The sequence below is a fragment of the Merops nubicus genome, unplaced genomic scaffold (genome assembly GCF_000691845.1).
Source record: "Merops nubicus isolate BGI_N331 unplaced genomic scaffold, ASM69184v1 scaffold10816, whole genome shotgun sequence".
NCBI lineage: Eukaryota > Metazoa > Chordata > Aves > Coraciiformes > Meropidae > Merops > Merops nubicus.
Genome location: NW_008612964.1, coordinates 34,896 through 48,387, shown reverse-complemented (window position 1 = coordinate 48,387; position 13,492 = coordinate 34,896). Strand labels below are relative to the sequence as shown.

At 44.3% G+C, this 13,492-nt stretch overlaps 1 protein-coding gene across 1 annotated transcript in view; it reads left to right on the top strand.

Annotated features, from left to right (window-relative positions):
• The window catches only part of LRRK1 (leucine-rich repeat kinase 1), a gene marked incomplete at its 3' end in the record, with an annotated part of 65,098 nt that overhangs the window by 21,357 nt on the left and 30,249 nt on the right, over nucleotides 1-13,492 (top strand). The window contains exons 6-11 of the mRNA XM_008941724.1: nucleotides 6,169-6,395; nucleotides 6,903-7,030; nucleotides 7,289-7,452; nucleotides 8,420-8,557; nucleotides 12,115-12,227; nucleotides 13,346-13,422. Coding sequence (XP_008939972.1) covers nucleotides 6,169-6,395; nucleotides 6,903-7,030; nucleotides 7,289-7,452; nucleotides 8,420-8,557; nucleotides 12,115-12,227; nucleotides 13,346-13,422 — 847 coding nt within the window. The remainder of the gene's footprint in view (nucleotides 1-6,168; nucleotides 6,396-6,902; nucleotides 7,031-7,288; nucleotides 7,453-8,419; nucleotides 8,558-12,114; nucleotides 12,228-13,345; nucleotides 13,423-13,492) is intronic.

The window sequence follows — 13,492 nt, the reverse complement described above, 5'->3', positions numbered from 1 at the left end:
CAATTGAAGACTTTTTAGTTGGCAAGACCTCTGTTCACTACTTGGGCACTTTCAGCCTTTTGACAATTTTAGTACTTCATTTACATCTCTATTTCTTCCACTGCAAAAAGGGTGGGATTTGAACTCCTCACATCTCACCACTGTTGGAAGGCTTAATACAGGATGGTGATACTGAGATCTGCAAATGAGTGGTGGTGTTTTTGTGCAGGGCATTATTACATCTCATGATTATGATATATCTTGTATAACCAGGCTATATTCTTCATGCTCTTAATCTCTATCATCCAAGTCCCCTTTCTTCAGAATTGAAAAATGTCTCATGGCACACACTGTTAGTGCTTTATAGGGCAGCACATTGTGTTTCATAGTATTTCTACTGTTACCCAGCAATTTAGTGATCAGATGTTTGCAGTTTTTCTCCTCAGTATATAGATTAACCAACACTGAATAGCAGCATCAGAGTCCTGAGCTTGCAATAGTTACAGTTTTCATCAGGTCATAAAAATTTTGCAGTGAAAAATGGCGAGGGGAATTTTTTGGTCGAGGCTCTGTCTGCAGGAATCCCTTGGCCAGAGGAGTGTCTGTTTGCTCAGCTCGTAACGTTGTGGGGTGTTGATTCTGCTTTGGTGGTACATAAAAATAAGCAGAGAGGTTTTCATGGTTTTACAGACTTCTCCATGCTCTGTTTTCCTGCCAAAACGTTGTCTCGCTGGATTCCTGATGAGACTGTGAACGTTGGGGGCTGCAGTTCACTTCTGTGAGCTTGGCTTCATTAGGTTCAACCAGCAGATTTAGAGCCCTCCCTGTGGGATTCTCAATTTCATTGACAGGTAAATAAAAGGAAGCTAAATCCTGGGTATTTCTGGATAAGAGTTGATAAAACTGCATGCCTTTTAGAAGGAAAAATATCCCACTAACTGGATAATTCAGCTTGAATAAACTTGGAATATACATTTGAATCACAGGGAAGAGGTCTGTTTTCCATGTGAACTTCTTGGCAATATTTAACTTAGCTGCTGTAAAAATGACTCAGCTTTGCTGTTGTCACACCCTGAGTGAAGAAGAGAGCAGTCCTAAAATGTCAGCTAATTGCCAGAAGGGCCTGATTTAAAAAAAAAAAAAAAAGAAAACAGAAAAATAAAAATTAAAAAAAAACAGACCCAGAAACTTGACCTTGATTTTTCTAGTAGCTGTTTATTTTTAATATGTTTGCTTATTTAATACTTTCTCTTTGAATTCATTTTGACAGACTGGGCCAAATTCAGGAAGTTTTGTCCTAGTTTGTCTGCAGAGCTCAGGTTTTTGGGACGTGACACTCACACACTCTGAGGATTTTTTTTAAAACACAGCTTCATGGCAGCTTCAAACAAACTGCCTCAGTGCTTTCTTCATACCTCTTAAGGTTCACAGCTTAAGCCTTCTTGTGTAAGTGCTATGGTGGATTTTGCACTGGGAGGAAGCAAAAAGGATTGTGTGGAGACTGTGGTGTGCAGGCAGCCAGCTGGATGTCAAAAAGCCTCTCCACTTGGACAGGGCAGACTGAACACTGATCATTTCAGAATGAGCCCAGAACTTCCAGAGAGTTTGTCCCATTTGTGCTCTCTTTAAGTGAAAACACTGCACAGTTGACCTCCAGTTGATTTCACAGTAGTGAATGCTACCAGCTATGTGTAAAATGTGGTTGGAGAGCTCAGCTGAGCTGCCACACCTTCCAGGCAGCCGTCCTGCTCTGCTCTGCTGCCTCTTCTGAGACAAGAGGAGTTACACCTTGTTTTTCTCATATCTGTTTCTTTTTTACTTCTTTTTCTGGCATAAATTTATCCCCACAGCAAACCACTGTCTTAATAGAGAGAGGAAGTGCTCCATTTTTACAGGAACAGGTAACTAATGCCAAAAAGAGCTTCTGCAGTGAAGTGGCTGGGCACAATTTCCAGGCTTCCATAGGTGTAGTCAGCATGGAGATACATTAACTTTCCAGTGTGTGTGGTGTGAGATATATATTTATTTTTCCCATTACAGACTAGGAAAGAGCTTAAACTGCTACATTTTCCCTAGGAAATATTTCACAAAGAATTTTATACTCAAGTATAGAAAGGTGTGTGTATGATCCTGCTCAGATTTCTTTATCCACAGGCTAATCTCAGTTACATCACCATCTGTAAAGAAAGGAACAGCAGCTCCACTCAAGATTCACAGCAGTGTTATTGATAGAGGAATTGGGTCACTGTCCTCAGAATATCCTGTCTATGGCAAGGGTGAAGTTCTGTTGGGGCATGTCACATCATTTAGTAGAACTGAACAACAGCCTTTTTAAATCACTTTATCAAACAGCCTCAAAACTATGTAAATATTTTCTGTATTTATAGTTCATGGTTTGCCCAAGAGCAGCAGGGTTTCTTGCTTCTGCACAGTTTCCAGTGCCCTGCCATCCCCTGACATCACTGCAGGAGATGATTTCTGCTTAGTGTTCAGGACTCATATTGAGAAACTCTTTCTTTGGCAGGAGAGGAGAATCTACAGAGGCTTTCCTTGCCCTTCTGAAGAGCAGTAAGCCACCCAGAGTCAGGCTGTGCCCAGGAGCTAGCAGCCCCTCAACACCAGCTCTCTTGCTGGAGCACAGAACTCATGAGCCAGTGCCAAGAGGAGAAAGGCTGAACTGATTGCTGACTCTGCAAGTTCAGCATCCTAGACCTTTAGCATCAAAGGAAAGGGCTTTTCTGGGCAGATAGTGGAGATGATTAAGTGTGAGTTGGGGAGGAAATCCCCTCTCTTTGTGGCATTGCTCTCAGGCTTGCTCTCACTTAATGATGCTTTCACTGCAGAATGCTGAGCCAAGTAAATCCCTAAGGTAACTCCTCTGCCATCAGGTTATGAGCACTAGAGTGAATTTGGTCCACTGTCCCTAAGTCAGGTGAAGGGGCTTGGCTGATGCTCCAGTTTGCAGCACTCTGGTGGAAGAGACACTGCCAGTCCTGGGCTCTGGATGAGGAGGAGGACTGAGTGCAGGGACATTCAGAAAGCTGCCTGGCAGGTGGGGACACCTACCTTGCAGCATTCGTAGCAGGTTTTGGATTTCACAACCTGGTCTGTGGTTTTTGAAGTCACTATCTGAATTCTGCAGGTATTTTTTCTATCAGGTTAAACGCCCTGAGGCCATGGCTCTGCATTTTTGAGGTAAATGATACACAGCAATCTAAATGGAAAATAGAGATGAGTATCAGCCTGAAATGAGAAGCAGCAGAGACACATGGTCTTGCTTGCACCTGCTAAAACAGGCTATAGATCTTATTATTTCTGCATTGTTTGGTGTACTCAAGGACAAGGACTTGTTTCTACTGGAATAAAAGCCTGGGGCCACTGTAAAGACCATCCTGAAACAGGGCAGGAACTGAAGCAGGGGATAAGCACCATCAGTTCTTTTTTTCTGATTGCTTTTTTATTGCAGCTTTGTTGGGAGCAGTTTAAGCAGGCTCCCCTAAGAGAAGGGGCCATGTTACTGTCCCATTTTATTTGGTCTGGCAAACAGAGTCTGGGTAGCCTGGGACAGTGACTGGTGTAGCACAGGAAATCTGGGGCTCTGGGCTCTGAATTCAGGATCTCAACCACAAGAACCTGCTTTCTCCTGTGAGGCAAAGACCAAATGAGCAAGCCAGCTATGCAGCCTTCATTCCCATCTCCACCAGGATTTCAAAGCCCTGCATGGTTCATGCATCCTCAGTGTGACTGAAGGACCTGTCAAAAGCCTTTTGCATGAAGTATTTGCCCATGGATTTGGCTGTAAGCCTCAATTTTTCTTGCTTCAGTTTGTTTAGATGAAATCTGTGAATAGTTGAAGCAGTTGGATATTCTGGTCCTGGATGCTTATCTTAGGAAAGGTGCCACAGAGCATTCCACTTTAGATCAAATGCTAAAATAAGTTTTTTAAAAAGCAGACAGATATCAATAGTACTTGAGGGTTTTGTTTGTAGTGTAAAGCTGGTTTCATGCATTACCTGGGAGGATTTTGTTTGTAGTGCAGAGGTGGTTTCCTGCATTACCTGGATTTAGGGATCTGGCTGCTTTTAAGTGTCTCAGCACAAATGTCTCACCTCTTCTGCAGTAAGGTTTCCTCATGCTGGGAAGAGCTTCCAGTCCCTTAGTAGCACACCCCCTACATCTCTCCTGAAGTGTGGGGTGGCTATGGATGGAAAAGGGAACCTGACCTGTGTGTTTATACTCTGTTACCATAAATCACAACTGAATGCTGTCCAGTGATGTCAACAACCTCAGTCTGGGTCTGTTACAGGTGAAGAAACAGAGAACTATAAACAGAATTTAAAGCAGAGTTCGTGAGCAGGAAGCTGTTAAATATACAGACTTGGCCAATCTAGCAGTAAAGCAGAAAGGGTTTAGTGCCAGTGTGAGAGCTTTGCAGTGACACTCCCATGAGGTGCTGTGTGTTTTGCAGTAGCAGTGGACACTTGGCTCAATCTGATTTCTCGTGGCTGCTGCTTTGCTGTGATTTGTATGGATGCTGTGTGAATGTAGCTTTAGACAAACAGCTTGTGCTTTCTGCCTTGGTTTCCTTAGTGATACAATGCACAGATTTACGTTTGTATTTCCAGTCCTGACACTTCACTGGTGAATATTTGAAAAGCACAAAAGCACCATGTCTACTCCTAAGAACTTCTAACTTCAGTTTCTTAAAGAAAGCAACTGTTTGTGCTTGTCCATTATTCCATTCTCCTGGACATTTGAACTGTGTGATCTTTGTTACTTAGACTTCTGAGTCTCAAATATACATATGAGATAGATCTGTGTTTCCCTTTTCTTTCTCTCACTTCCAAAAGATACTAATTTTAATTTGGGGGTTAAAAATCTCAAGTGCTAAGTGCTGGGAATTTGCTGTTGGGTCCTTGCTGCCTCCTGGTGGAGAATTAAAGAGCACGTCCTTGAGGCTGTCTGGGATGAGGTATGTCAAAAACACTGAGCTTATGAAGATGTTTAGGGACTAACATTTTAAAAATGAGTACTTATGAATATAGATCTCATTGGAACACAGTGAGGTGATCTTGAAAATGAAGATCACCTTAGGTGATTTACTTAAAAACTTAGGTGTTTTACTTAAATTGATGATCTTTGTGTGTTCTTGTTTTCTTCTGTCCAGGCTGAAGCCTGAAAATGACTTTCACAACAGCTTCTGGGTTTTTTTTTTCCAAAAGACTTTAAACCAAATTCCTTGTCTTACTGTCAAAAGCAGCAGAACGTTGTCTAGAAAGGAGGCAGCTGCCAAAATCATGTCTCTCAGAAACAAAAATATCTTCTTCAGTGATACTGAGCAAATTCCTGGTGTTTAGGAATGCTTTACAAGAGGGTGTTTGCCTTTCCTTGCCTTTCCCAGATGTTTCTTCACAAGAGCTAAACCTTCCCCAGGACAGTTTGGCTGCATGTTGTTGAAAGGCTTAAGGTGGAAGAGCAGTGCCTGGGCATATAATAATTATTCCAGCCACAGGCCTCCTCCTGAGAAGTCGTTGCCACACTCAGCAGGCCTGGCCCTCTTCTCCCTGCAGATGCACGAGCCATGACTTGTAAGCGTTTCAGAGGCTGGCTGCTCCACAGGGCTTCCTCTGGCCTGCCTGGCCTCTGGTGGTGTTTGGAGTCCTCTGGAGATCTGAGCAGCTGTGCAGACCATGTCCAGGAGACAGAGTGAGGTTTGGGCTGCAGAGTCTGGGTTTCAGATGGCTTCCATGAGCTGTCCCTATCACGCTGGTGGTGCAGGGTGCGGATGCGCCGTGCGGGGCAGGGATTCCAGCCCCAGCTGCATGTTGGTGGGTGAACAAACCATGAGAGTCTGTCCAGCTCTGGGGGAGAGTGCTGGTTTCAGGCAAAGGCAGCTCACCCTTTGTGGGGCACACTGGAGCTGGTGTATGGACTGGTAGAGAAGTCCAAGTCCCCTGCTTGAGCTTGCTTATGGTCTTTAGAGTGAGATCATGGAGCAGCGCCATGATGGGGGCTGCTGATATCCAGGCATGATTTCATCTCTGAGTCAGTTTAATTCCTAGAAGCAGATTGGAAAGTGAGCAAAATGTTTATGGTCTGTGCTCCAATCTGCCAGATTCCCAGTGGAGTAACAGAGACCAACCAGGGTTTTACTCACGTGGTTTTCTCTTCTCCCTTTGCCATGCGCAGGCTTTGTGTGTGAACTGGTCCAACCTCAAACTGCCCTGGGTGGATCTGGACTGGCTGATCGATATCTCCTGTCAGATAACTGAGCTCGACCTCTCTGCCAACTGCCTGGTCTCCCTTCCATCCGTGATCCCATGGGGGCTGATCAACCTCAGGAAGCTCAGCCTGGCTGACAACCAGCTGGCAGACCTGCCCAGCGTGCAGTGCTCGGATGAAATTATCTGTACAAGGTGTGTGTGCTGGGGGCCTGTGGCAAACAGCCTCTGTGGGGAGCAGGTGCACGGGTCACTTGTGTTGCTGTGAAGCTGGGCAGCTGAAGAGCAGAAGCAGGAGCTTCTTGGTTTGGTTTCTGTCTGCTGCAAAGTTTAATCTCCAATTTGCCTTTTTGCATCCCCAGTGTTTCCAAGTTAGTTGGAGGGGCTTTTATTCCTGTGCTGTCTCTTGTTGCTTCTGCTTTTGTTTGGTTGTGGTGAGCCCTGCTCCTCCTCTCAGTCTAAGCCCTGAGCTGACTCAGATTGACATTTGCTGACTGGTGTCAGTTATCTGATCTGCTGTCTGTCCCCCACCACTTCTGGCTGCTCCCTGGAAGGGTCAATTTTCTAATTAAAGTTTTTGCTTTGCCTTGTGAGAGCACATTTCAGCTGCTCTCATTCAGATCTAAAGGTGTCCTGGTAAAACAGATGTCTATGGCAACAGGAATCTATTGATGCCTGACTGAGTATCTTCTGTACTCACAGATTACTTGAGGTCGACGTATCCAGCAACAGGCTCTCTACTCTCCCCTCTGGATTCCTACATCTTAAAAACCTTAAAAAACTCATTGCTTCCAAAAACTACATGGAGAAGTTATTTGACGAGGAAAGCAGTACGTACAGTCCCCTGTCACACTTAATTTCCAGGCCTGATTTGTAAAGGAAAACCCCAAACTTTTATTATAATGATTTAAAGATGGTCTTAGCTAGAGATGCTCAGCATCTCTCAATCCTTTGCCCAAAGTACTTGGCCTGGTTGTTTTTTAGTACTCATTAAATCCTTTGACTCTTACCTAGCAAGTATGCAGCATCTTGCTGGATCAGGCTGCTGTCATGCTTACATCAAGTCTGCAATGTTCCATGTTTTCTAGCAACTAATTGGATTGGTTTAAGGAAGCTGCAGGAGTTTGATGTCTCTGACAACAGGTTGGTGGAACTTCCAACGGTTTTTCTGTACTGCTTCAAGTCCCTAAACATACTGAATGTTTCCAGAAATCAGCTGAAAGTGTTTCCAGATCCCTGGGCCTGCCCCTTGGTAAGTCAGACTGCTCTGACAGAGTCAGAGGCTGAAAAAGCTGTTGAAACAATGTGAAAAATATACTGTGATACTTAAAGCTGTCAGATGTCTTAGGCTAAGAAGCTTTTCTGTTTCTGTGGGAGTGTCCCTGCCTGATTTGGGTTATGGGTGTCGATCAAATCTTTCTGAGGTTCTACCATGTTCTCACCACACTGATGGCATTGCTAGAAAACTTCTAGAACAAGTCTTATATGGATGTATCAGTTTTCTCTGTAGTCCATGTGAGTGGAAGTATTGTTAGGATCATTTCACAGAACACTCAAGTCTTCATTCAGAGTTGACTTTGCTCAAACCCCTGGCTAACTAGGGCATCCACCCATCCCTGTGACTTTATTCCTCATTGTTCCAGGGATAGTAGGAGAACAGAGTAGAATCATAGAATGCTTGGAGAAACTTCTAGAACAAGTCTTATATGGATGTATCAGTTTTCTCTGTAGTCCATGTGGGTGGAAGTATTGTTAGGATCATTTCACAGAACACTCAAGTCTTCATTCAGAATTAACTTTGCTCAAACTTTATTCCTCATTGTTACAGAGATAGTAGGAGAACAGAGTAGAATCATAGAATGCTTGGAGTTGTAAGTGACCTCAAAAGGTCATCTAGTCCAACCTCCCTGCAGTAAGCAGGGACATCCCCAACTAGATCAGGGTGTACTTTGGTGAATTGTTAGATTCAAAAGCAAATGGGGATAATTTTCAAAATAACCTCTGGAATACTTTTAGCCCACCAAAGAATTGACCCATCCATTAAGTGAAGGCGTCTCCTCAGCAAATCCTGTGTGCCTGTGTGTGCAGTAATTTATCTAGATCAAAATATCTAAAGGGATCTCCTAGAATTAATTTATTAATGCCTTAAGCATGTGACACCTCATTATTTGAAGACATGATTACTACTCTGTGTGTGTTTATTCTTCTGTGTTTTCCAGAAATGTTGTAAAGCATCTAGAAACTCACTGGAATTCCTCCCTGATGCATTGACTATTTTCTGGAAAAATCATCTCAGAGAAGTGGATTTTTCTGAGAACTCACTAAAAGAAGTTCCACCGGGGCTCTTCCAGCTTGAAGTGAGTGTAATTTCTTCCTACTTCATGGTACTTCTCTTAATACCTACTCAGACCCTGAAGTCATAGCAGTGACTGCCTGGTTAAGAGAGAATACTACCTGCTGTTTTGAGCTGATGAACACAGCAATTGCACAGAGCCTCTGAGCAGCTTGTAACCCACCAAATTACCACATTCAGTCCCTCATCCAGTGTGATATGGTGTCTAGCTTTTGACAGTGGTCTTCTGAGAACTCCTTGGATGTCTGTGGTTTTCAGAATTTGGAAGACAACCACTTCATTGTAGCTGCAAGCTCTAATCATTTAAATACAGATGTAGTAAAGTGTGCTCACAAATAGTTGTGTTTTTCTTAATCTGGCACACCAGGGATGTGTAATTAAGGATTAGTCTTTTTGTGCTGAAAATAGCATGTTTTAAGGTGCTAAAAACCATCCTAGTTGGCATCTCTCTTATCTTCGAGCTTGTAGATTAAATAATTCTTGCCCATGGGCATTAGAGATCCATAGTTTTACTTCAGAATTCTTCAGAACTTGTGGCTTCATGTGGTTTCAACATGAAACCAAGCAGAACTTGGGGGTTTCCTCCAAGCTTCTCTTCCAGATTGTGAAACTCAGGCTCCTGGAGGTAGAAACAGAGGTAAGTCTTTGTGCAGAAGTTTCATTATTTTCACTGCTGGCCTCTGCAGATTTGGCTTTGCTTTCTGGTAACCATTTGTTTTCAATTGGCATTTCTCCTGAAACAGAATGAATCCTATGGACTATTGTCTCCAAAACTCCTTTTTTTCTGAATGCATTAAAAATGAGCCCAGTGGGTGGGAGCTACCATGACAGATATTAAACACTAGATGGTGCTTCAAGGGCACATTTCTCTGGGTGCTGCTGCTCAGAGGCTGCAAAAGGATGTGAAAGCACCCGTGCAGGGCATCAGAGGTCAAGGTCTCACTGCAGTCTCTGCTGATGGTCTGTCTTCAAAGTTAGCAAGTTTTGGGTGCCTTAAACAGGGCCAGTTCTTAGCCATAGCTCTTCAGCCTTACCTTCATAAAAGAGATACAGAGCTGTTATTTTCATGCTCCCAAGTGCTGTGGTGAGCAAATAGAAGGTGAAAGCCCATGCCTAGATTAGCCCTGGTTTGAGCTACTCCTTGACTTAGAGTTTGTGTTGGTGAATAGGGCTGCACTCATGATCCAGGCCTCTCCAAAAGTAGATGTAGAAGGGGGAGAAATGGGCAGTGATAGTTCCTACATATAACGTAGGAAACATTGATATGTTCTTATATTTTTATGTGGGATCAGCAGTGAACTATCTTCTCCCTGGGACAAGCAGAAAGCAGAAGAGGTCTGGGACTTCAAAGGATGTCTCTGACCTAGGCTGATGGGACATGTAGTTCATCACTGGCCTTTGGTTTGTGGAGGGGTCTAAAGATTAGGCCCAGCTCTCAGTTGCTAATAGGAGGTATGTACAAGAAATGTGGTGTTAGGAGAAGCAGAGGCCTTGTCAACTTTCCTTTCTGTTGCCTTCTAAAGGAACCAACATACTGCATGTCTTAGTTCTCTAGACTAGTTTGCCTCTCTTGAGGAGAGCTGACCTTCTCTGGGTGGAAGCATTCAGGTAGGACTCTGGCCAGCTTTTTCCCATCACAAGCTGACTGAGGCAGCCTAATCTGGATGCAGCAGGTCCTTCCCTCTGGTATAATCTGACACAACAGAACCCTTTTTGCCTGCTGTGGCAGTAGCTCTGAAGGAAGTTGTCTGCTGCTGCCATTGTCTCACTTCTGGAGGCACCCATTCTCTTCCTCAAAGGCAGCAAAAATGGAGAAGTTAGAGAGGAGAGAGAAGAGGCAATTGCAAAACAAGGACTAGTGATCTCCAGAATTACAGCCATGAAGAGCCACAGCCAGTTGAAAGTCACTAATTTTCCCCCTGTGGAGCAGGCCCATAAGCTTTGGAGATAATCTCCCCAGGCTCTGGGTCTCCTGGCGAGTGGCCTTTGTCAGCCTTTGTGGGGGAGGTGTAACATGGACACAGTTGACTGGAGATGAAGCACCCCAGCTAGACCACACAGAACAGAGTCAGTGCTAATTCTGGAACGTGTAGCCTCCCTTTCCTCCTCGGGGATGTGTGGGGGGAGAAGTTTGAAGCATTGTCATTCAGCAGCCCCATGCTGACAGTTGGAGAGAGCTCAGCACCCTGTGCCAGGGCAGGACTGGAGGACTGGCTCTTCCTTCCAACGGGAGCCTCCAGCCAGTGGAAGACTAATGATGACAAAAGCCTTGGCTGTCAAGACTGGAGCGGCAGGGAGGGTTTTACAGCCTGCACGGTTTTCCAGCCCTTTCCTCTGGTGGTTGGCTGCATATCTCTGGTTTTCTATGTTGCTTTACCTTCCCCAGGTCCCAGCAGGGCCCGGTGCCACCCCTCTCTTATCACTAGAGGGAGCGTTTTGCACGGGCATTGCTGCTCCAGCAAATGTCCATCACTCATGGCACACGGACACCTCATATTTTTCCAGCCTGAGTAAAGGTGAGAGAGGCCAATAGACTGGCTTCCTGAGACATTGTTAATCCTGCTTGATGAAAAGGGGCATAAACCTTTTATATTATCTGCAGCACATAAAACATTTAACACATTTGAAGCTGAAGCCTCTGCTGCTAAAACATGATTTCCATGGCATATCACTCATTACTACTGCTGTACTCGTGGCACGAGATAATTCAGCTGACATTCTGCTTATCTCAGTTTCCACGGTGGGGACTTGCAGAATAAACCTGATTGGAAACTCTACATAGACTGGTTTTCAGTGGCAAAATGGATTCTCAACCAATTAAAAATGCTCGTTTGAGCCTCGACATTATTTTTCAGGGCAGATGGAAGAGTAAATCTGAGTGGGAACTGCATTTTCTTTTTATATTAAACACAAGCTCTCCTCTAAAGTTACTTGTGGTATTTGCAGCTGAGTCCTGTCTGTGTGGTGTTAACTCTATAGTGTTGATCAGCTTCACATATTTTTAAATTGTCTGTCTCTGGTATGAGGAAAAAGCAGGTAAGTTGTATAAATTTTGGAATGTTCATATAAATCCTTTCCATTTTAATACACATGTAATAGCAAAGCAATTAAAAATTCTCCTTGTGTGAAATAGTTTGTTTATCATGTAGATTTTAGAGACCCTCAGCAGGTGTAAGCCCACAGTGACACGAGCTCTCACACACATCTGAGTCTTCTCCTTCATATGTGGCATACTGTGTAGGTAAATCATACTGTTCTTTTCCATTTGGAAAGGTTTCCTCACCAAAAGCAAAATGTCCTTTTATATGGGTTATTTCCAATTGCATCTGTCAGCAAATAGACTAATAATCTCCCAGAACTAACAGTGGTGTTGCTTCGTGCAGAAAATATACTTGCTGGAGACAAGGAGGGAATGTTTGCATGCTAGGCAGCACGGACAGGATGTTCCAATGAATAAAATGTACTTTCTTCATGTTCTGTTTTTTAATAGCCATGCTAAAAACCCTTTTTCTGTGTGCTTGATGGACTCTGCTTTCTAACTCCAGGCTATTCCTCTTCTAGGCTTTGGTGTCCCTGAAGCTGCTGGGAAATCAGTTAGTTACGTTGCCTTCACAAGATAAGTGGAATTGCAAACAACTTAAATCACTGGATCTTTCAAAAAACCAACTTGGGAAGTAAGTGTTTCGTTCGGATTTTGCCTGAGAAAACAAAAGCTGGAGAAATAACAGCAAACCTGATCCCTGGTGTAATACAAAGGGTGTCAGGAGTGAATTAATTACCTGCACAGAAGGCATTGATACCCGCATACCACATCTCTAAGTATATTGTGTGTCTGTGACAGTGATGAATTATCCCTTACCAGTTCCTTGGGAGTTTAGTGCACTGTATCATTTATTAAGTGGATAGATTACTGATAATGGCAGTTTCATTTCAGAGCGTGTAGAAATTTCTTTAACCCAGTGTGTGGTTCCTCACTCCCAGCACTGGTTTGTGGGGAGTGTATCTTCCCCGTGAGCTGCCTGCCTGGGCTGCTGTTTGTAGTTAGTGTGGGAGTATTGTTTTGGAAAAAATGAAAAACCTTTGTTTTTTAAATGGAAGCATAACCAGCTGCAAGTTCATAGAGAAGACTGACGTTAATAAGGTCATCCAGTAAAAGAGTGGTGGTGTTCTATTTAGAAATTACAACAGGGGTGTTTAACAGAGGGAGTTAAAGGTCCCTTGTCTTCTCCAGAACTGCACTGAATTGTGTCATACTCACATCTTCTCGTTTGGGTGCCTGTCCAGCAAACCTCCTGGAGTCCTCCTGAGTTGCTATGTCAGTTGCAAAAGACAAATTACTGTTTTTTGAATGTCTCAGTGCATTTCCAGAGCCATGTTGTTGGGTCATCTCGTCAGAGACTCTGGTGAGAGCTGGGAATGGCAGCAGGTCGGTTCTCCAGCGCTTCTCGTGAAGCTTGTTCAATTTGCTGTTTGACAGTGTACTTAACCTTGACACCCATAAAGCTGGGGGTCAAGTGCTCTCACCCTGGGAGCTGAAAGTGCTGCCTTACAGAGCTCTGTTAATTTACCAGAAGAAAACCACTGGGCCTGGGAAAGTGTTGGTGGAGCCTCGCTGCGTGGCTGCACCGCGGGTTTCAATCCCATCTCCCAGAAGCAGGCAGGAACCCGAAAGAGCTGCACTGTGAATCCCACAGCCTTGAGTGGGGCTGGACACTGCCCCACTCCAGCACACTTCTCAAACTGCCTGTCCAGGCTCTTTTCTCCACGTGTCACCCTGTTGTTTGGCCCACAGGAGCGACGAGGGATTTAAAACCAAGCGGATCCCCTTTTTCACCACGAAGAACAGGGTGCGTTGTGGCCCGGAGGCAGGTAAGGCACCTGGCAGTGTGTGGTGGCACTGCAAAGAGGCAGGGAAGCCAGTGCTGAGAGTGCCACATCA